This window comes from Trichoderma reesei (assembly GCF_000167675.1).
Source record: "Trichoderma reesei QM6a unplaced genomic scaffold TRIREscaffold_16, whole genome shotgun sequence".
NCBI classification, from domain to species: Eukaryota; Fungi; Ascomycota; class Sordariomycetes; order Hypocreales; family Hypocreaceae; genus Trichoderma; species Trichoderma reesei.
In genome coordinates this window covers 311,866-333,776 of record NW_006711163.1, presented here as the reverse complement: position 1 = coordinate 333,776, position 21,911 = coordinate 311,866, and the positions used below count along the sequence as shown (strand labels likewise).

At 56.9% G+C, this 21,911-nt stretch overlaps 6 protein-coding genes across 6 annotated transcripts; 4 read left to right on the top strand and 2 right to left on the bottom strand.

Moving 5' to 3' along the window:
• Window positions 1-980: 980 nt before the first annotated feature.
• Window positions 981-4,647, bottom strand: TRIREDRAFT_109523 (uncharacterized protein; the record flags this gene model as incomplete). Its single annotated transcript, XM_006967165.1, has 2 exons — window positions 981-4,367; window positions 4,630-4,647. The coding sequence occupies 2 exons, from the start codon at window positions 4,645-4,647 to the stop codon at window positions 981-983; spliced, it is 3,405 nt and encodes a 1,134-aa protein (XP_006967227.1).
• A 6,402-nt stretch (window positions 4,648-11,049) lies between these two features.
• TRIREDRAFT_22839 (uncharacterized protein) lies at window positions 11,050-13,483 on the top strand (the record flags this gene model as incomplete). The annotated part of the gene is made up of 3 exons (XM_006967102.1): window positions 11,050-11,897; window positions 11,962-12,042; window positions 12,098-13,483. The coding sequence occupies exons 1-3, from the start codon at window positions 11,118-11,120 to the stop codon at window positions 13,481-13,483; spliced, it is 2,247 nt and encodes a 748-aa protein (XP_006967164.1). The 5' UTR covers window positions 11,050-11,117.
• A 1,208-nt stretch (window positions 13,484-14,691) lies between these two features.
• TRIREDRAFT_122886 (tubulin beta chain 2) lies at window positions 14,692-16,737 on the top strand. Its single transcript, XM_006967248.1, has 5 exons — window positions 14,692-14,821; window positions 15,048-15,071; window positions 15,134-15,256; window positions 15,349-16,139; window positions 16,198-16,737. The coding sequence occupies exons 1-5, from the start codon at window positions 14,810-14,812 to the stop codon at window positions 16,586-16,588; spliced, it is 1,341 nt and encodes a 446-aa protein (XP_006967310.1). The 5' UTR covers window positions 14,692-14,809; the 3' UTR covers window positions 16,589-16,737.
• Window positions 16,738-17,424: 687 nt separating this feature from the next.
• Window positions 17,425-18,366, top strand: TRIREDRAFT_31976 (uncharacterized protein; the record flags this gene model as incomplete). The annotated part of the gene is made up of 3 exons (XM_006967114.2): window positions 17,425-17,587; window positions 17,712-17,825; window positions 17,999-18,366. Coding segments are annotated over 3 exons (645 nt in total), but the record flags the coding sequence as incomplete, so codon positions are not given.
• A 221-nt stretch (window positions 18,367-18,587) lies between these two features.
• Window positions 18,588-20,015, bottom strand: TRIREDRAFT_79933 (uncharacterized protein). The gene has a single exon (XM_006967164.1). The coding sequence runs from the start codon at window positions 19,741-19,743 to the stop codon at window positions 18,664-18,666; it is 1,080 nt and encodes a 359-aa protein (XP_006967226.1). The 5' UTR covers window positions 19,744-20,015; the 3' UTR covers window positions 18,588-18,663.
• Window positions 20,016-20,632: 617 nt separating this feature from the next.
• Window positions 20,633-21,031, top strand: TRIREDRAFT_4847 (uncharacterized protein; the record flags this gene model as incomplete). Its single annotated transcript, XM_006967083.1, has 2 exons — window positions 20,633-20,755; window positions 20,861-21,031. The coding sequence occupies 2 exons, from the start codon at window positions 20,633-20,635 to the stop codon at window positions 21,029-21,031; spliced, it is 294 nt and encodes a 97-aa protein (XP_006967145.1).
• Between the last annotated feature and the right edge of the window lie 880 nt (window positions 21,032-21,911).

The window sequence follows — 21,911 nt, the reverse complement described above, 5'->3', positions numbered from 1 at the left end:
ATGCTTTCCTTTCGTTTGCCGACCACTGTGTATATCCTGTTTGTATTCCGATTTCCGAAGAAAAGAAAAGAGAGTTCCTCCCTCCTCATTCACCCCTCCCTTTATTGTTTTGTTTGCTGTTGTTGTTTTTGAACACCCCGAGCTCTGAATTCCTTTTTTGGCTGATTTTTCGTGTCTTTTTTTTTTCTCTTTTAATCGAGTTAAGGCTTGCATTGTCCTTGCTTTGCGAAAAGATTGCTGATTATGCCTTCCTCTCATGGAGGGATGAGCTTCTGCATCGGCTTGCTCCATCTCCCTGTTTTCGGAGCTCATTATATAGAGTCGTTAATTTTGGTGTTTTGTATAGAGGGGGGGCTCGAGTAAAAGAAATAGGTACGGTAGCCTGTTGAGCCACTGTAACCCTCTTCGACTCTCAACCCCCGACGTTCATTATCTTTTCGTAGCAAGTCGGCTCTCAGACGAGTTGGCCGACAAATCATAACAAAAAGTCATGAAGAACAAAGGAAATCCACATCACATCTCCTTAACAGCAGGGCTGTCACTTCGCTTCTAGTAAGTGAGCGAAGGTCACCGAGTCCTATTCGGACTGATATTATACGCGATTGACTTCAAGTTGCCGACGAAGTGGAGTTGAAGTATGCGTTTGAGAGGAAGCTCGGGCAATTCAGACTGAATCGCCCAGTATGTGCTCTTTGTGTTTTTCGGAAGAACATGGTCATGGAGCAAACCAAATCCTTTGATAAGGCATCGTTGATCGCCTACTCAAAGTCGAAAGAGGTTCGTCGAACTGGTAGGCGTGCTAGGCATTATCATGGAGCATTAATCGAATAAATGGTAATCCGCAACCGTCGCTATGCAAACAGAATAAACACGCAAGATCATTCGTCTTCTGTACAGGTATCCCCCAGGCGGCAATGCTGGAGGGGAGGTGGAGTGGTGGCAGAAGCAGACTGCGAAGCGGCCTGCCAAGGAGCATCGGACTAGCTGGCAATCATTGTTTGCATGCCTCTCGTCATTGGCGAGGGCGATGATGGGCCATCCGGAGACGATGCATTCAACAACGAGGAGAGATTACTGCGGTGTCGGGCGCTTCGGCGAGACTGGCTTGAGCCAGGGTCGTCAAACATGCGCGTGAAGGCAGGGCTCGAGTCTGTAGGGCGTTCGCGTCTTGGAGTTCCAGCCGGGCTCTGCGCTATTTGCTCCGCCCGGCGAACAACATCTGACAGCGAATCCCGCAGCTCCCCGGCCCTCTTCACCAGGACCCTCAAGCTATTCGTGTCGAAATGCATCTTGCTGTCCGGCCGCGATTGAGCATCATGGTTGGGAGTGGAACGATGCATGGCTTCCATCACCGAACGAGCGCCTTGGGCGGCTTCCTGCTGCTTATCAGCCCGCAGCTCGGGTGTCTGGGTCCGACTGGGCTGCTGTGAGGGCACGCTGCCGTCGACCAACGGCCAATTGCCACCGAAGATGTCGTCATCTGGGGAGAAGACAGATCGTCGCTTGGGAGAGTGTCGTTCACGGACCACGGCCGTCTTTGACATGGGCTCCTTGTAATCAAAGGACATGTCGAACTTGCCAAATGAAAGGTCTGCAAAGTCGTCATCGGAAAAGCCATCATAGTACTCCTCTGTGCTGTCGGAAGTAGTGGCGGCGTCGTTCTCCCCATCCATAGACTCTTCCTCGTCAGGCGAGGCGAGTGCGATTACGCCCTCAGCCTCCTTCCACAGGGTCTTCTGCGGGCCATCGAGCATGTCCATATCGCGCCCATGGCGACACAGTCGCTTGAGGTCGTTGACGAGTAGCGACAGCTCGCGAATCTGCCCTGAGTGCGCCTTGACGCTGGGCTGCGATGCGCGGATAGACTCAGGTACCGAGAACAGCTTGTCGTCGGCTGCGCCATCCTGATCGTTTGCGCCGCTACCGAACTCGAAGTCCTCGTCCCAGTCCTCGCTGGCCGTCTTGGTGCCCAATCCCCACGTGCCAAACTTGGCCCCGGTCGCAGGTTTGGCCTCATCCATGACGTGCGAGAGGGGAACGCTCTGGCTCCGAATGTGCGCGGGGACGTGATTGCGGATCGCGGAACGTCCGCCCCTGGCGTGAGGCTCCTGCTTCTCGTACGATGTCTTGGGGCGCAATGGAATGCCAGCTGGGCTGTTCTTTTCGTGAAACGAGGTCTCGCTCCAGTCGAACAGGTTGTTGAGGGGCCGATCCTCCTGGTCCATGTCCGACATGTGGTCGAGACTCAGATTCGCCAACGCACTCCTGACGTTGGGGTTGATGCTGCGAGAGTTGAGCGAGCTTCCTTTGGAGGGGGGCGACAGCGGGTTGCAGGGTGCATCGTCGTCAGCGGCCCAGTCCTGGTCAAAGTCGTCATCCAGGGAGATGCGCCCAAACTCCTTGCCGTAGAGCGAAACGCCGTTCTGAGACGACTCGGAGCTGATTCGCGGCAGGGTGAGGACATGGCGGCTAGAGTACCTCACTCTGGTAGTGCCAGACTCGACTTCCGTGGGCATTACCGTACTTTCGTCCTCCTCCATGATGTCTGTGTCACCGCCCCAGGTATGACCCAAGATTTCCTGTATTGAGAGGCGCTTGGTCCTACCATTATTTCCTGCGGTGCTCGGGGGCGAGTCGTCATAAATAGAATCCAAGGGCGTCTCGACGGCCCTCGTGCGACTGGAGGCTGCGGTGCGCAGAGAGTCAAACACCGTGTCACTCCTGTAGTCGGCGTCGTCCTCGTCCCCCGACGTGAAGCCGCGAGCGTCACAGTCAAAGCCCTCGTGCAGTGGCGACGCCCTGGTACTAAGCTGCGACATGGCTGCGGAGCTGGTCGAGCTCCCCGAGGGCTGGTGCTGCCGTGCTGGCTGAGAGGGCGCCCCGCTAGGCGATGCTAATGAGCGTGGGACCTCGCCTTGAAAACTCGAGCTTCTGGGAGCGGGGAGGAGTGGGGAGGATTGGCTTCTTTTATGCATTGTTAGCTGATGAGCCTGGGCTGCTGAATCCAGCGCCGGCCCCTGCCGTGCTAGAGAACTGGGCGGGATGGGCGGCGACTGCGCCGGGGCCTTGGAGTCGAGCTCCACGGCGACCTGCGAGCCGCTCTCGCTGGCGGCTGACACGTGCCGCCCGTCGTCCTTCACACCATCCGGCTCAGCACCGCGTTTGGGCCGTCGAAGGCTTCCCGACGTTTGCGAGCTCCAGCCGCCGGCGGGAGCAAAGGGCATGGACTGAGGTCGTGCTGCATTCTCGCGAGCCTTCAAGCCATCATCCACGTGAACGCATGTCTCAGCTCGGGCTCGGCCAAGTTCCTGTCGTCGATCCATCGGGGATGGCGCAATCGGAGGCGCTGAGGCTCCCGACACCATCCTGGGCTTGACAAGGTGCACCTTCTGGCGATCTTGGTCTCCAGGGGATATGCGCTTCCCAGAGGCGGTCCGAACACCAGGGGTGCCGTCTCCCAGCCGGCTTGCAATGCTACCACCACTGGCCGTATTCTTTGTCCGCGAGTGGAAAAAGGACACCCAGGAAGTACTGCGGGAGCTTCGAGGTTGCACAGCAAGAGCCGGTACCGGTACCGAGAGACTTTCTTGCCCCGTTGATTGGTCGAAGGAGAATGCAGGTGAGGTTGGCAGGCTCCCAATATCCGCGCTCTGGCGGAAGTGATGCAGCGTGGCAGATCTTTGGTGGCTCGTCGCTGGTCGGCGCAGGATAGATAGATGCGATCTTGATCGGACGTGTGCTTGCGCGGGGCTGTCGCTGGACTGGGCTGATGACGGAGAGCGCTTCACGAGCTTGTTGGGCGCCAGAGGGTTCGCGGCGGTATTGGGCCTGGACAGGATCGGTGCCGACGAGGTATATGACTGGGCAATGGAGGGCGAATCCGGCCCAACGCTGGATCTCGACCTGACGCTTCCCTGGCGCGATAACGGGCGGCGGCGAATCGAGAGCCTCCTAATCCACGATTCGCTCGACGAGGTGGAATCCCTAGGCCCCTCGGGCGTCGGCGATGCTGAATTCTCGCGCTGTCTCAATAGGGACCGCCTGTCCGGGATGGCCTTGGGTGACGTAACGGGTTGATGCGACGGCCTCTGGTAGCGCGATAGAGGAGGGCGAGAGACGATGATGGGGCTGGAAACTGCGTTCTGCTGCGGAAATTCGACTTCTATTGACGGCGCATCGCTTTCGGCCTCGTATCGTAGGGGAGACAGGACGCCTGCGGGAGCAGTAACCGGCAGATCGCGATCAAACGAGATTTCCTTTCTCAGCTGGCTGTATCGTTTCTTGGGCAGTGGGAGAGCTGGTTCGACAGGCTGGCCGAATACCAGGCCGCTGGCCGCTGCAGCAATGGCAGTGCCGGTCCCAATGAGCTGCAGTAGACACAGGTTAGACAAGATTCCTTTTCCAGACAACACTTTGCAACTCAGTCTGGAGCTTGATTTCTCCGGCAACCCAAACGCTCAAGCTGCCCACCAGTTCCGTTGTTGAAGAAAAAAGTCGAGCCGTGCAATGGCTGCCCGTCGATGTTTGGGAACGGCTCGCTGACGGTTGGGCCGATTCGACCTGATGGCGCTGGGTACATATATGTACGGCGCTTCAGCACCCTGAGGACAACGGGCATCAAAAACTTACACTGGGGACCGTCTGCATGATTACTGGCGAGGCGACCGCCCTCGAGTTGAACAGACGAGCCGGCAGAGCTGAGCAGAGCCGAGCAGCAGGCGCATCGTCAAGTCAATGGGACAGCCTCGGGCGCTGTTGGAGAGGGCGACTTGTCCCTGGGCGGAGCAGAAACCGTTCGAGTTGTTGATCTTCCGTTTGGAAACGCTCCGTGTGTGGCTGGAACTCGGTGACGCGCTGCCCAGAGAATGGAACCAAGGCGGTTGTTTTGGGACTGGACTTTGCGAGCCCACAGCCCGGGGGGTGGGAGGCGGAGGATAGATAACAGGCGGCCGACCAGGGCAGCGAGGAGGAGAAGGGAGAGAAGGGAGAAGGGGGTAACGAAATGAAAAGAGGTGCAGAAAGCGAAGACGAAGGGGACAGGAAATGAGGAAGCTATTTCCTGCGTATGGTCCCTGCTTGACGTCGCCCAGATGCCGCCGCCTCGAGGACTGGATGGAGCTTGCAGGTGAGGGCAGAGACCAGACGCAGCAACCAGGACAAGCGCTACGCGATCCCGGCCAGCCCAGTGACACAAGCCGTCAGTCCAGGGCAGGGGATATGCAAGTGACGCAGAGGGAGGGAGGACGGAGAGACAGAGACCTCAGTTGCGCGCACTGATGCTTGCTGGCTGGCTGGATGGATGGATGCAGTGCTACCACCAGACGACAGCTCAATGGAACTGGGCTGGGCTGTCTGGAGACTGCAATCTTAGCGGCTCGATCATGGGCTAATTAGCGGGCGGAGCCTGCTGATGCTCAGGGCGTCTGCGCGCCGTCGGGCCCTGGAGCTTAGGGAGGAGCTTGGCCTGGGGCCTGGGGGGGCTAGTGGGCGAAACACGCCGCTGGTGGGCGGCTGAGACCAGCTGGGCGCTGGGCCACACCCCCGCTGAAACGGGGACGAAAGGTACGAGGCACTGCCGGTAGATACTCGATGTACCTACCTACATACCTACCTACCTACTACCTAACATGGCGACCTGGACCGTCTCCCGTTTTGAACGGGGGTGGCCCTGGGACGCTTCCATTGGATGACGGCGACGGCGCTTGCAGAGGCCGTCGACGGGCAGCCCCCCAGGGCGTCACAGCCACTCCCGGCCCGCCTCATTTGCTGCTGCTAGAGCACTGTAATCACTACTATTATCTCCCAATGTGGCAGAAAAAGCCACCTGCTCGGTCTGCACCGAGCGAAACGGACAGGGCTAACGGACACCTCATTTCGGAGCCGGGTCTTTTTGAAGACGAAGCGCCTGCTGATCTCACAGGGCTGCTGGGGGACGAAGATACATGTACATGCTACTACTAAAGTACATACGAGAGGTGATGCTGTATTGAGGATCAACAACACACTGAGGTCGGGAATACTTTGATACATGCGCTCACCGCTGCTTCAGAGAACGACAACAACGTGAAGACCAAAACAACAACATCAACAAATCCTGCGGCTCTCCGTAATAAACGAACGAGACACGCAGCAGCGTCTTGTTTACACTCTGCTGGCGGGTTGATCTCAGCAAAAAGAATGTCGCATCCCGGCTGTGGGGGCGGGTCTGATGTACATGATACCGGAACATTCTTCGCATGCGCACGCAATTCGAGTGCAGCTGCCCCTGCCCGCCGCGTACCTTCGACCCCCGTACCTAAAAGCTCCCCGTAGAAAATAACACCACCAGCCGGTGCTAGCACTAGCCAAGCTGCACCCTACTATCACCTCTCACGCGGCGGCATCAATCGCAGTCCACCTCCAAAAACCCACCACGGCCAACACTGGGGCCAGTTCCCTCCGTTATATCCTTGGGCGTCGACAAATCGAGCATCACCAAGTGATCGATTCGCACCTCCAACGGCCTTGGACGCAAACTCTGTGTCCGGAAATGGACACACCCAGTGTCTAGGCTCTGCGTTTAGGCCTCCTGCTGCCGCCTGGTGCCGCAAACACTGGGAGATTCAGGACGCCAGCAGGTGTCTGTCAGACGAATCGCCGTTGAGACCAGCCCAGGCCAGAAACTCTGTTTTGTCCTGCCTCGACGCCGTGCCACCTTCTAAGATTAGCCCGTGGCAGCTTCAGACACCAGAGCCCAGAGCTTAGAGGCAAACAGGACAATGGAGAGTTTCCACGAGACCGAATGTGGGTGCGGTGAAGCTGTCACGAGCCCGCTTTGCTTGCATGTTTTTGAGTTTGGTCACAAATCCTTCCGAGGTTCGAGATCACAGAGTACATGTACTTCGTACAACAAGTACTGCTGCCCTCTTCAGGTTCTTCTCTGGATTCCCAACTCTCTCTCTCTCTCTCTGGATATGAACATGGCACCGGTCACTACTACTACTGCAACCGAGCGGCACTCTGCTTGTGTCTCACAAGCTCCCTCTCCCCTTGTGCCCACCCACGGCATCTCCAAATCTTGCGTTCTGTGGATGGCATCACCCAGCCCGACAGATCTGTGAGACAGCATCTCGCTTCGTGCCTGGCCCTCGCCAGACGAGCCGCGGCCACATGCTCTTCAAGAATGCCCGTGTGCCGCAACATTGAGCCAATACCACGCTGCTCAGGCACTAACATGTATTCTTTAGCTCCGATCTGTTACGCTTCTCAGATTGTCCAAGGCCGGCTGCATGCCGCGAGATCTACGACTTGTCTGTCACGAGTCTTCCTCCCTCCCTCCCTCTCTCCCTCCTCCTCTGGCTCGCTGTCCCGCCCTCCTGGTATGCGTTCCCAAGAGAACAGACCGGCCAAGACGAGATGCGAGGAATTCGGAGGGCTTCGCAAGCGCCAGGTTCGCTCTCTGCTCGATGCGACGCAAACACACGAAGCAATCGGTCGTCCAGTGCGCCTAATCATCTGCCATGGGCGCTTGATGCACCCTGTGCCCAACCCGACAGCCTTCGTCCAATAGAGGGGCCAGACACACGGAATTTTCCAACGCGGCAGGACTCCTCCGAATCTCATTCTTGGTTTTTTCGCGTCTTTCCTCCAGCCTTGCCTCCGGGACTATTGGAGGCATTCGACCCGATAATGCACGGCTTCTCGTCGGCGCCAACGGAGCGCTATTGCTGCGTCAATGGATCGCGATGCCATCGCTAGACCGCGTGCTAACCGCTGGGCGGGCATAAGGCCAGCCCAGCCCAGCTGGCACCCCTGCTCCGGCCAACTTTGTGAAGTCAGCTTGACGCAATCGCCTCATTTCTTCGATAGCGCCCAAGAGCGTCCGAGGTTGCGAGGCTCCGGCTATTGAGCTGCTGTGCTCTCGTGCCAATTGATGCGGCTACCGTCGTGGTGATCACGCCGATCGCAGACTGAGCTGATTCTAGAGCCATTGGCCGCGGCCTGTCGCGATGCTGCTTCACGTCGAGAGCCAGCAACCACCAACGCGAGCCCCCGAGATTTTTGACACAAATCTACGATCAATCTGGTGCCCATCTGATCTCATTGATCTCATTGAGCACTGCATACAGGTAAAGTAATACTTGTAACCTTCCAAGCGCTCAATGTGGAGGCAAACAAGGTCAATCGACTGGAGGGAGGCAGCAGGATTCGCGCCATGGGTGGACAGTTGCTGTCGTACTCAGGCCTTCAGCTGCTCGAGACCCAATTGGCGCCGTCACGGCTTCCGGACAGCTTCGAGAACCAGCCAATGAGCGCCAACAAGCCGCCTTGCATGCATTGCTTTGCTAGCCCGCCCCTCCATCGCGAACCTGAAACAGCATTGATTTTGAATGCTTGTAGCGACAGTCTGCTGGCATCTTCATCCAAGTTCCGATCAGGTTTGGATTCCCTCGGGTGACCGCCGATGTATGGACTTGGATTGAGTGTGTCTTGTGGTGAAGACCGGCTTGAAGGAGTCTCAGTTGCTTGTTGTCACTGCGAGACACTCTAAAGAACTCCCTCTGAGGCAAGGAACGACTCGCTTCGAGACACTCATTTCTTCAAGACGACACCGTTCATTCTACAAAGTATCGCGGGACCTACTGTAATGTCCACCTTGACAGTTCCATTTTACGAGTCTACATGGACGCACATCAGCAAAGACTCTAGGCCCTTACATGGGGCCCGGCTTTTGGAAACCCCAGAGAGGACGTCAATGCTTTCGCACGCCCCATTTCTAGAATTCTCTTTCAGGAGACGTCCATGATTTACACGCCAGGATACGGAGGGGTACCTAAGCCCCGTCTTGAACGGTTGGACTGTTGGTTGCATCTCACGGTAGTATCACGTCCAGTATCCTCTAATCAGCACGTCTATTTTTTGTAATACTGCGCGACTCTCTTTCATCGAACGACAAATTCCGCCCAGTAGGAGCAATTCAAACGGTCAAGCTCGCCATGGCCATGATTCTGGCGTTTCAGATCCCATACAGTATTGATACGACTCACCCTTTCGTGGGACATCCAGCTTGACCGACGACTTCCCTTGTGACCGGTACTTCTCGTATGCGCTCTCTCACCGCAGGTTCGCAATCTCGCTAGACGGGCTCACGAAAAGCCTCACTGCTGAGATCTTCGCTCCCTGCAATTGTGCGGAGACGTCCCCGCGGCTTCCATCTGCACACATGGAAGCACTGGCAAGTCATCATTCAAGTATCCTAGCAACCAAATCCCTGCCACCCGAATGCTGCACTGATGAAGTGCATTGTTGTTTTCTCTCTTGTCCAGTGATACGGCATGTCTGACATCTGGCACATGTGAGGCAAGGCAATTGCTTTCCCCTGCGTCTTGTCTGTCCCAATGCAGATCCACACGTCAAAACAGAGAGGCCTGCTTTGTGATATAGTATATAGTTCAACCTTCAAGAGAGCAAGCAAGGAGGTGCCGCAACACAGACCGCACTGTTCGCAATGAAACGATGCTGTCGCAAAGGAATAACACATGCGTCGTTTAGTGCTATATCAGCAGGCTTCTGCCAAAGACATCAACGCTGTTCAATAGGTAGGTATATGCTCTGTTGTACCGGCAACGACGGCAGCGATGACTGAGGTACTATCGCCAAAGGGAGAAACGGACTGTTCTCCCTAACCTGCAAGGCAGGATGGATCAGCGTCCGTACCTAGGCGACAGCAACGGATTCGAGCTGCTGGGACTCAAGGTGCTGCGCAGCCGCACCTGTCCGCGCCGCAAATGCATGCAAGGGCGAGTTGATTCGAAGGACAAGATAGCAAGAGAAATCCAAAAATCCCGCCTTCTCTCAACAGGCGGCTCTTACACACAATTTCCAACACCATGCGGCTGTTCACTAATACATGTACCAAGTATCCGCCTACGATACAATTTGTGGCACCACCACCAAACACAGCGGAATATGACACCACTGCTGGACAACCAATTGGATCCAACAACTTGTATTTCGTCCTGAGAATCCTGCTTTCTGTAGGCATCATCGGCTCTCTCTAGCAGCAATCAACGCGTGTCCATCGCGAAAGCATAACCTGGAAATAGAAATCAGACGCCCGTGGGATTCCGGCAGGGGTCACTCCGTTTTAGGTTCACGCAAGCCTATTGGTTATCGTACCGTATTAGCTCGAGTTTCAAATCTTGGACAACGCATCAACTTGGATCCAGGATGGATGGCCATGTCGTCAGCTCAATGTTAGAGTTTCGTCCGGTTCTGCGCCCATTTCTGGGGAACAACTCCCGTATATGAGGACTAAGTACCTAGGTAGGTATTAGGCACCGGAGGTAGGTAGTCAGGTTAGTACTTAGGGTACCTAATGAGGTATTAGTACGGATCACTTCTGGCATCCCGTCAAAAGCTGTAAGTTCTTTACAGCCCGTGAGGAGGAGTGAGGCTGTAAGCCGGGGCTTCGGGAGTCCCCTTTCTCCCTCGAGAGTTATGACCTATTCGGGATGCGACGAGGCTTGATGAGATGCGTTGTGAAATTGGGTGGATTGCGCCCCGAGCCGCGGGCGCGATGGCGCAACGCTTTGAACGTTTGCTTTGCTTTGCTTTTCTTTTTTGCTGCCACTTCTGGTTTCAATGGATGCTATGACTGTTTCGGAAGCTCATTTCGACGGATGAGGATGATGAGAGGGGTCTTTTGTCGGAATTGGCAACGTGCACATCCTCTTTGAACTGAGTGTCGGGCTCCTTTGCTGACACCACAAGAGCTGGATGAGGTTGAGAGCTACCTAGGTAGGTATCTAAGTAGTAGTGCCACAGCTGCCACATATATTCTTCTAAAGCGTATTATTGATCTACCGATGTTACGAGCTGAGACGGATCGTTTCGGGCCGTCCTGCCCAACGTCACCAATCATGGCGGGGCACTGATAACCGCCGCCTGAAGAATTTCACGATAGGAGCTTGAACGGAAGCTCGATGTAAATCATCTCCAGAGCGGGCAACGGACTCCAGGCGATCAATCGGACACGCAAGCCTCGATACTCGAACCAGAGCTCACAAACGATTCATTCGACGTCGAATATCCCCAAATACCGAGCGTCCCCGGACCCGCACATCGCGCCGACAGCCATGGAGGCCGAAATCAGGGCCGTTCTCCCCAACATCGACCCGGTCGTGTCCGACTACTCGGTTGGCTATCTGACCCATGCCTCAACCGCCTGGTCCGACGAAGAGAGCGAGGCGCACGTCTCCCCCCTCAACGAGGCCGCCTCGCTAATCACCGAACTGCTCGTCTCCGCCTCCGGAGACCCCGCCCAGGAGGAAAAGATCAAGCAGCTCGTCGAGAAATGGGTCGACAAGTACGCCGAAGCAAACGGGGGCGAGCGCCGCGGGCCCTCCGCCATCAGGAGGCTCGACCAGACGATCCAGGTCAGCTCCCAGCGGAACATGTCCTCGACGCTGGCCGTGGCCGGTGGCGCCGTGGACCTCGAGTCTGCCAACGTGCGCAAGGTCGAGTCCAAGGTCGACCGCAAGAAGCTGGAAAAGGCCGAGCGCAAGATTGCCGCCAAGCAGCAGAAGAAGACGTTCAAGACGGTCGAGTACGAGGCGTCGAGGTTGCTGGAGCAGCCCGAGGATGCGCAGTCGTACGAGGAGTTTTACATGGCTGTCAACCCGCTGCAGCTTGGTGCGTCGGGGGCCAACAAGACCAAGGATATCAAGCTGGACAACATCGACGTGTCCATCGGCGCCAACCGCATTCTTACCGATACAACGCTTACGCTGGCGTACGGCCATCGATATGGTCTCGTTGGTAACAACGGTGTGGGTAAATCCACGCTGCTGAGAGCTCTCTCCCGAAGAGAAGTGCCCATTCCGACTCACATTTCTATTCTCCACGTCGAGCAAGAGGTAAATCATACTACTTGATCCTCGTCCATGAGATATGTGGAGACGACTGACATGATGTTGCTAGATTACTGGTGACGATACCCCAGCTCTGCAGGCAGTTCTTGACGCCGATGTCTGGAGAAAGGTCCTTCTCAGGGAACAAGAGGTAAGAGACACTGGCGCAGCAAGCTTTCGAGTACATCGTCTGACTTTATTCATAGGACCTCACGGCCCGGCTGGCAGATTTGGAGGCCCAGCGAGCTCCTTTGGCCGACACTTCGGCAGATGCTGCCAGGTTAGATCTGGAAAAGGAGACCTTGGACACCAAGCTGGGCGATGTCCAGGCCAAGCTGGCCGAGATGGAATCCGACAAGGCAGAGTCTCGTGCCGCCAGTATCCTGGCCGGTCTCGGCTTCTCGCCCGAGAGGCAACAGTATGCAACAAAGACCTTCTCCGGTGGTTGGCGTATGCGTCTGGCGCTGGCGCGTGCTCTCTTCTGCGAGCCTGACCTGCTGTTGCTCGACGAACCGTCCAACATGTTGGACGTCCCTTCAATCACTTTCCTTTCAAACTATCTCCAAGACTACCCCAGCACGGTCCTTGTCGTCTCTCACGACAGAGCGTTCCTCAACGAAGTCGCGACGGACATTATCCACCAGCACTCGCAGCGACTCGACTACTACCGCGGAGCCAACTTCGAGTCCTTCTATGCCACACGCGAGGAGCGGAAAAAGGTGGCCAAGCGAGAATACGAGAAGCAGATGGCCGAGCGAGCACATCTGCAGGCCTTTATCGACAAGTTCCGGTACAACGCGGCCAAGTCGTCAGAAGCGCAGTCTCGTATCAAGAAGCTGGAGAAGATGCCCGTGTTGGAGCCGCCGGAGAAGGAATACGACGTCAAGTTCCAGTTCCCCGAGGTGGAAAAGCTGTCGCCTCCCATCATCCAGATGTCAGGGGTCAGCTTTGGCTACTCCGCCGACAAGCCGCTGCTCAGCAACGTGGATCTCGATGTCCAACTGGATTCCCGTATCGGCATCGTCGGACCCAACGGTGCGGGTAAGACGACGGTCTTGAAGTTGCTCGTGGGCAAGCTGGAGCCGACAAAGGGCCTCGTCACGTCGCACCCAAGGCTTCGCATCGGCTTCTTTGCGCAGCACCACGTGGACTCGCTCGACCTCACCATGAGCGCCGTCAGCTTCATGGCCAAGGCGTATCCCGGAAGGACGGACGAAGAGTATCGACGCCAGCTGGGCGCCTTTGGCATCACGGGCACGACTGGTCTGCAGAAGATGGCGCAGCTCTCCGGAGGTCAAAAGTCGAGAGTGGCGTTTGCGTGCCTGGCGCTGACGCAGCCGCACATTCTGGTGCTCGACGAGCCGTCCAACCACTTGGACATTGAGGCCATGGACGCGCTGGCGGAGGCGCTCAACGAGTTCCAGGGCGGCGTGCTGATGGTCTCGCACGACGTGACGATGCTGCAGACGGTGTGCACGTCGCTGTGGGTGTGCGACGGCGGCACGGTCGAGAAGTTTGACGGCACGGTGCAGCAGTACAAGAAGAAGATTGCGGCTCAGGCAGATGCCGCCGGTGTTGTCAAGGCTCATTAGACTAGTAGTATACTATGAGAGGCTGTCCATATTATACCAACTGTTCACCTGGGTTGTCTCTCAGGGGCAGCCAGGCTGTACATATCTACCACATTCACCATCTATCTGTCTTGATCACCTGACTGTACGAGTCCTCGATAACTATGTATGTACTCGTATGTGATGCTGCCATGCTCGCTTTGTCTTTGTGCTTCCCATTCTCTTTTGGGGGAGGGGATGAATTGGCCTGTCATCTCTCTTTGCCGGATCCTCGCAGGGACGCGGCCAGGAAATGTGGGGATGGCCAGCTCTTCATCTCGGCTCGTGAGCTGGCGCTGCATGAGAGATGGGAGGTGGGAGGGGGGAAAGAACCGGCAAAAGAAGGAAGAGAAGGCCTGGCCCGGCGTTGCGGTATGTATGTAAAAGGAGGTTTTGCCACTCTTCTTTGTGTTTTTATTTTTTTTTCTTCCTCTCTGCGTGTACATGCATGTATTACTGTACGAGTGGCCTTGTTCGTCCTGCTGTTCTCTTCTCTTCTTGGTCAAGTCTCTCTTCCTGGTCGAGTTAGGAACAGGTGATGATGGCCAGGTCCCCCAACCTTGACGTCCAGGGACCAGGCGGCAAAATCTGCTTAGCGTGCCTGCAAGTTCTCGCTTCGTGAGGTACCTACCTCTACCCAGGCACTGGTACCTTGCTGATTGCTGTGCTTGTACTGTGGCTGTTGGTGCATGGCAAGTCCCTACTGTAACTGACTGGTTTGATGTTCGTGTAGATGCTACTGTGATACATTGTCTCGAAGAATCGAATACAACAGACGAACATCGTATTTATCTCGTAGACAGGTGCGTGTGGCGTTGAGGTGTGTCGGTACCTTGCTAATGGGCTATCGACCTGCCCGAGTGAAGCTCCAATAATGCCACCTCCAGCAGCCAGTTGCCAGCCACAGCGCTGTAACCAACCTACTCGCAGCTGTCTGGTACCTGACCCTCCCCCCCTATCCAGGCCCTGTAGCCACCCGCCGTCCAGCGACTGGCCCTCCTCGCACTGGACTGGTCTGCTTGACTGGACCTCGAGTCCTCCTTCCCCGGCCCACGCCCCGCCCTGCCACCTTCCAGGTTTCCATTTGAGCGGTGAACCCGCGCATCTCCACCCGCTCTTGCCAACCCGGACCCTCCAACAAAACCCTCCAGCTTTCCTCGAGCCCAAGCTCTTGCTCCTCCCAAACCCGCCAAAAGCTCCTTGTTTGTCGCGCGCCCTCTTTTTCGTTTGCGTCTTCAGTCTCAGCTTCTCTCTCTCTCTTTCTTTCTCCCCCCTCAACTCCTAAGTTAATCCATCACAGCAGCCATCATGCGTGAGATTGTGAGTCCATTCCATCTTCCCCTCCCCCGTTGTTTACTTTGGGCCAACTCCCGCTACGCGTTTGGCGGCGGGAGCCCCTGAAATTGTACCCCGCCAACCTCGACGAAACGAACACTTTGGCGTTTTCCCGCCCGAAAGAAGGCCCAATTCCGCTCGATCGAGGCGTGTCGTGATGCTGCGAGAATGACATTTGCTAATTGCCTGAGTCTCCTTTTCCGATGAACAGGTTCACATCCAGACCGGCCAGTGCGTAAGTTACTGCTTCCCTCCAACGACGGCCCCCCGCGGACTCGAGCTCACCATCTTCAACAGGGTAACCAAATCGGTGCCGCCTTTTGGCAGACCATCTCTGGCGAGCACGGCCTCGACAGCAATGGTATCTATGGAGGTTCTTCCGAGCTCCAGCTGGAGCGCATGAACGTCTACTTCAACGAGGTTCGCGATTTCCCCCCCTTTCTGCTGGCGTTTGCAGCTTGCTAGACGAGCACTCTGGGAGGGAGCCCCTATTCTGACTCTAGGTGCTGCAGGCCAACAACAACAAGTATGTTCCTCGCGCTGTCCTCGTCGATCTCGAGCCCGGTACCATGGACGCCGTCCGTGCCGGTCCCTTCGGTCAGCTCTTCCGACCCGACAACTTCATCTTCGGCCAGTCCAGTGCCGGCAACAACTGGGCCAAGGGCCACTACACCGAGGGCGCTGAGCTCGTCGACAACGTCCTCGACGTGATCCGCCGTGAGGCCGAGGGCTGCGACTGCCTGCAGGGCTTCCAGATCACCCACTCCCTCGGCGGTGGTACCGGATCCGGCATGGGCACGCTTCTCATCTCCAAGATCCGCGAGGAATTCCCCGACCGAATGATGGCCACCTTCTCCGTCATGCCGTCCCCCAAGGTGTCCGACACCGTCGTTGAACCCTACAACGCCACCCTCTCCGTCCACCAGCTGGTCGAGAACTCGGACGAGACCTTCTGCATTGACAACGAGGCTCTCTACGACATCTGCATGCGCACCCTGAAGCTGTCTAACCCTGCCTACGGTGACCTGAACTACCTCGTCTCCGCCGTCATGTCGGGCATTACCACGTGCCTGCGATTCCCCGGTCAGCTCAACTCGGACCTGCGCAAGCTGGCTGTCAACATGGTTCCCTTCCCCCGTCTCCACTTCTTCATGGTCGGATTCGCTCCCCTGACGAGCCCCGGCGCCCACTCCTTCCGTGCCGTCACCGTGCCGGAACTCACCCAGCAAATGTTCGACCCTAAGAACATGATGGCTGCTTCTGACTTCCGCAACGGTCGCTACCTGACCTGCTGCTCCATCTTGTAAGTAGTGCCGTGCCCGGGAGATGCCGAGGCAAAGAGTACTAACACGTGTGTCTAGCCGTGGCAAGGTTGCCATGAAGGAGGTTGAGGACCAGATGCGAAACGTGCAGAACAAGAACTCGACCTACTTCGTCGAGTGGATCCCCAACAACATCCAGACTGCCCTTTGCGCCATCCCTCCCCGTGGCCTGAAGATGTCGTCCACCTTCATCGGCAACTCCACGTCCATCCAGGAGCTGTTCAAGCGTGTCGGCGAGCAGTTCAGCGCCATGTTCCGTCGCAAGGCCTTCTTGCACTGGTACACTGGCGAGGGCATGGACGAGATGGAGTTCACCGAGGCCGAGTCCAACATGAACGACTTGGTGTCGGAATACCAGCAGTACCAGGAGGCTGGTATTGACGAGGAGGAGTACGAGGAGGAGGAGGCCCCCGCCGAGCACGACGAGTAAAGCGTCTGCTAGCGCATGGCGGGCTTTTGTTGTGTTTCTTCTTCTTCTTCGGGTGCATGCTTGATGTGTAGCCCCTGATTACACTGTACGACTTGCCTTGAGGGGGGAGTGTTTAGATGACTGGACGACCATTTGATATCCACGCGCGATATGACTGTTGGTCAGATGGCAAGTGTTTGCAAACCTAATGAATAAAAGAGTACAGTTATGTACATAAAAATGCTGTTCAAGAATTTGTTTTCCAATCGTGCCTGTGAATTGGTTGAAGATGGCTGAAGCCTCGAAGTCTGCGTTGGCGAGTCTCTTTGGCTGGGTACGACCGCTTGTAAATATACCTTCAATTGCTGGTAGAGGCAGATGGCCGTCGAGCCTTGGTCGACGACTTATTACCTACATGTATACACACAGCCTGCAAGTCTGACCTGTGTTGACGGTTGAAGCGACCGAGTCGGCTGTTGGGGGACACAGTGTGGCATGACACCACAAAGGCGCCCCCATCCATCCGCTGACTCAGCAAAAAGTTCGACTCCAGCTCGAGAAACTTCATCAAGCAAACCTCCAAAAGCGAACCAGGGCAAATCAGCCAGCATCCACGACAGCCATTGGAGATTGCGGACACCTACGCAAACAACAACAATCCGTGGTGTGGCTCGCGCAATTTTCCAGCAATGGCCGGACTCATTGCGCCTTGCCGCAGCGGCGGCAGCAGGGCGGCGCTGTCTGCCGGGCCCCTCTCAGCGCTTCTCCCAGCATCTTCCGTATCCGTATTTTCAGCATCATCGACCGGTCGACGATTCCCCTCCGCGACGCAATCACCATCATCATCATCATCATCAAGACCGTTTTCGACGACACCCGCGGCGCGGTCGAAGCTCGGGCGGACGCCGCTGTCGGTGCCGCCGGGCGTGGAGGTTGTCATGGGGGAGCCGAGGGCTGTGCGGAGCGCGACTTCGTATAAGCCTGTTGTGAGGAAGACGATTACCGTGACGGGGCCATTGGGTGCGTTTTTCTCCTCCTTAACTGCCCCTTTTACCTTATCTAAGGCATTTGGGATGGATGGATGGATGGATGGGAGGTTGGGATTGGGACCTGAACTGACGGAATCTTGTTGTGTGCTGTCTAGGAACGTTGACGCTGGATGTGCCCGAGTTTGTGGACCTTGCGCAGAGCGCAGAGGACAAGACTGCGACGTTGAGCGTGCGGGATCCGAATGAGAAGGAGCAGAAGGAGATGTGGGGTATGTATATCATCTTCAGCATCACCTCGATATTGTCCTTCTCCCTCTCTGTTTCTTCCCTTTTCACATCAATTGCTCCCATCGTCATCGATAACCAAACATGGGGGGGAAAGACAAGCTCTCTCGTCTGTTCGGTCACAGCCCAGCTAACCCTCAAATCATCCCAACCACAGGCACGTCATGGTCCTACCTCAACAACCACATCACCGGCGTCTCCGAAGGCCACACGGCCATCCTGCGCCTCGTGGGCGTCGGCTACCGCGCCAGCGTCGAGCAGCGCGGCGCCAAGGAGACGTTCCCCGGCCAAAAGTTCCTCTGCCTCAAGCTCGGCTTCACGCACCCGGTCGAGGTGGGCATCCCGCGCGGCGTCACCGTCACGACGCCCTCGCTGACGAGGATCCTGATTGAGGGCCCCGATCGGGAGGCCCTGATGAGCTTTGCGGGGGTTGTCCGCAAGTGGAGGCCGCCGGAGCCGTATAAGGGCAAGGGGGTGTTTATCAATGACGAGACGATTAAGTTGAAGCAGAAGAAGATTAAATAAATCTGAGCTGATGCGGTGAAATGGTGGGGGGAGGGAGGGAGGGAGTCTTCTGATCATGGGACGGGTTGGAAATGATGGAAGAAAAAAGAAAAACAAGAGGGAAATGATGGGTTACAAGGAGAAGTAGAAAGGAATGGCAAGTGTACAATACGCAGTCTTTGGTACGGGTTACTCTTGACAGAGGCTTGTATGATTATCAATTGAGAGAGAGGGAGATGGGGAAAGTCTCTCGCGAAAACATTCTACATACTAGGCACTTTAGACAACAGGTATTTAAGGTATATATATATATATCTCTTACAGCTTTGAGCTCAAAACCTCCTGGACCGCCTCCAAGACCTTGGCATGCACGGCCAACGGCGCCGCCACAACGCCCTTGTTGTTGGCCAGCGTCCGTCCGACGCTGAAGTCGAGCCTCTTGCCGTTGACATCGGTGACCTGGCCGCCGGCCTCGCGCACAATGAGGTCGCCGGCAGCGTGGTCCCAAATCTTCTCCTGGTACGTGGCGCTGACGGGCAGCCGCAGATAGATGTCGCCGGCGCCGCGCGCAATGGAGCCGTACTTGGCCTGGCTGTCCATGCGGACGCTGGGCGCGGTGATGCCCAGCCTGTGCGAGATGGCGGCCTGGTCGCCGTGGGAGGAGTGGCCGGCCTCGACGCTCTCGCAAAAGTTGGCCTGGGTCAGGTCGTCGATGGCGCGCATGGAGATGGGCTTGCCGAGCTCCGGATCGAGGCTGACGGTCGCGAGGGGCCGGCTGGTGGCGCCGTGGCCGAGGACGGCGGAGAAGAGCACGCCGTGGCCGTCGTCGTCGGTCTGGTTCTCGCCGATGCCGGCCGTCAGGCGGGCGGCGTCGTCGACGGGCAGGTTGGGGCAGCCCAGGGCGCCGACCTTGACGTCGCCGTCGACCATGAGGGCGAGGCACACGGCGTACTGGCCGCCGCGGAGGAAGCCCTTTGTGCCGTCGATGGGGTCAATGGCCCAGATGCGGCCGTGGGCGCCGCCGGGGCTGTTGCCCTTGTCGATGAGCTCGACCATGGCGTCGGCGTCCCTGATGGGCCCTCCCAGCAGCGCCTCGGCGTCGGGGTTGTCCAGCCTGGTGTCCTTGACCAGCTCCCAGACGGTGCTCCGCAGCTTCTCGTCCTCCCGCAGCTTGGCGGACTCCTCCTCGGCGACGATGGCGTCGTCGGGGAAGTTGTGCTGCAGGGCGGCGATGATGAGCGCCTGGGCGCCAAAGTCGCCAATCGTCACGGGCGACTTGTCGTTCTTGTCGACGGTGCCCTTTGCCTTTTCGTGGAAGACGCGCTTGGTGAGGATGGCGGCGCGCTGGACGGCGAGCTGGGCGACCAGCAGCTCCTTTTCGTACTTGTCGCGACGCATCGTGGCGGTTGTGTGGAGGGAGAAGAGGCGGCGGGTTTGGCGGAGGAGGAGGGAGGAGGAGGAGGAGAGATGGCCGAGATGGTGGTGGTGGTGCACGAGGCGGGTGACGGAGAGCGGGAGGAGAGCCGTGGTGACGCCTGTGATGGGGGCGAGGAGGGAGGCGAGGAGGAGGATGATGATGATGGCTGGAATGAAGAGGAAGGGAGGGAGAAAGAGACGGGGCCTGGGGGAGGATGAGCGACGATCAGAGGAGGAGGACGACGACGACGACGACGGATCAGAGGCCGATGGCGGTCGTTTATGTGGAGATGCAGAGGCAGGAGACGACGGCATTCCCCCTCTGTGTATGTAATACCTTAGGCTACGCAGAGCCACTTGAAGCAAATGACTTGAAAACCCCAATTATCAGCTTCGATTGGACAATAACATTCGAGGCAAACGCAAGATGCTGATCCCTCAATCACTGATGTCAAGCTCTTCCCCGACCCCCCGATGGCCCGTCAAGGCAGCCCAGCGCAAAGCTTCCGCCTGTAATTAATCAACCCTCCTGACAACCCCGCCGACGTCCCGCGCTGCTGCTCCTCCATGCCGCCCCAAAACTCCCCCGCCCAGGGACTGCCAGTTTGGTCCTCCAACAGTCCCGTTCCCCTCCATAGCGGCGGGGGGTCCAGCTCCGGCACTCCGGCCGTCCAATTTTCCGGGCCAGCAGCAAAAAAAAATTCCCAGTGCAATGCCCGGTACTATTATGTATTTCTATCAAGCCATCCAACCGCCCAATAACTCGCATCACCACCAACCAGCGACTCACAGCATCCTCCTCAACCACCTCGATTCTCCTCCCATTCTCAAAACCCGACATACAACCAAAAACAAGTCAAAACCCCAAACAATGGCCTCCTCCTCTCCCGCAACGCTGCGCTCCCTCTACCGCTCCCTCCTCCGCGAACTCCCGCCCCGCCCCATCCTCTCCTCCCCGCGAACTCCTCTCCACCACCGCATCCGCTCCTCCTTTGTCGCCGTCGACAGCCCTTCCTCCTCCTCAGCTCCAGCTTCAGCTTCGACTTCAGCTTCGACTTCGACTTCGACTTCGACCTCGCCGCCAGCGGACCAGCACCAGGTCGCCCTCGGCCACCAGCTCGTCGCCTACCTGCGCGCCCAGCGCATGTACGTCACCCTCATCGAGCGCTACAACCCGGGCATGGACATGGACCAGGCCGAGCGCATCCGCCTGACGGCCAGGAGGGTCGGCATGGACCTCCCTTCGTTGGGGAAGAATGGGGCGCAGTAAGAAGGGGGGCGACCCTGATTCTGCTGCGTCTCTTTCTTCTTTACACCTACCTAGTTATTCCTTGCCCCCATCTCTTTGCGAGCCATCGGGTGTCCCTTACCGTCATACCCTCTTCGGCTCAGGGAGGGTGACCTATCATAATCACCTATTACGCCATTCTATGCCATACCATGATCTATCCCGTCCAAGCCTCAAACGACACAGAATCGACCATCATTCGGGGGGACGTTCCGCCCCCACCCCGTGTACCATTACGCGACTCCGCCTATTACACACCATCACGGAGGATATTGGGCGCAGCAATATGCCGCTCTTTGGAACCCCCACAAGCAGCATATCAAGCAGAATCTATCCTATCAACACTGGAGAGAGCAGGTTTAACGGTCAAAGGTTTCAACTGACTGACTGCGCCGCGATGAACGCGCAGAATTGAATATATCAAAAGAGGAGGAGATACCACACAATACCAGTCACGGCACACACACACGAAAACTTTTGCTTCTACGCCCCCTTCCACCAAGAGGGAACGAGTGGAAGAGCCCGAGAGAAGTACATACTAGCAGCGGCTGACAAAGATATACGTCTCAAGAAGACTCGTCAGCCGCCGCACTGCGCAGGGCAAGCAGATCCAGCGCAAACCGGCCATCTACAAAGAGAGTGGCATTCGCAAGTTGAGGGGACCTTCAACCGGCTCTATTAAACGTCATTTCGGATCTCAACCATTTCATCCGCTTCATACTCCACGTGTGGGTGTGTATATACGCCATTCTTTGGCTCTGCATCTATGTTTTTTTTTTTCTTCTTCTCTACATGTAGTACTAGTTGTATATACTAGGTATCTTAGGAGTGTGCACGCTTGTATGTTATCCTCGATATACAA

Excerpts from the sequence above, each read along its gene's own strand:
- TRIREDRAFT_79933 (XM_006967164.1), bottom strand. The coding sequence starts at position 19,743 with ATGCGTCGCGACAAGTACGAAAAGGAGCTGCTGGTCGCCCAGCTCGCC.
- TRIREDRAFT_122886 (XM_006967248.1), top strand. Across the intron at positions 15,072-15,133 it reads ACATCCAGACCGGCCAGTGC|GGTAACCAAATCGGTGCCGC; the intron begins GTAAGTTACTGC and ends CATCTTCAACAG. Across the intron at positions 15,257-15,348 it reads TGAACGTCTACTTCAACGAG|GCCAACAACAACAAGTATGT; the intron begins GTTCGCGATTTC and ends TAGGTGCTGCAG.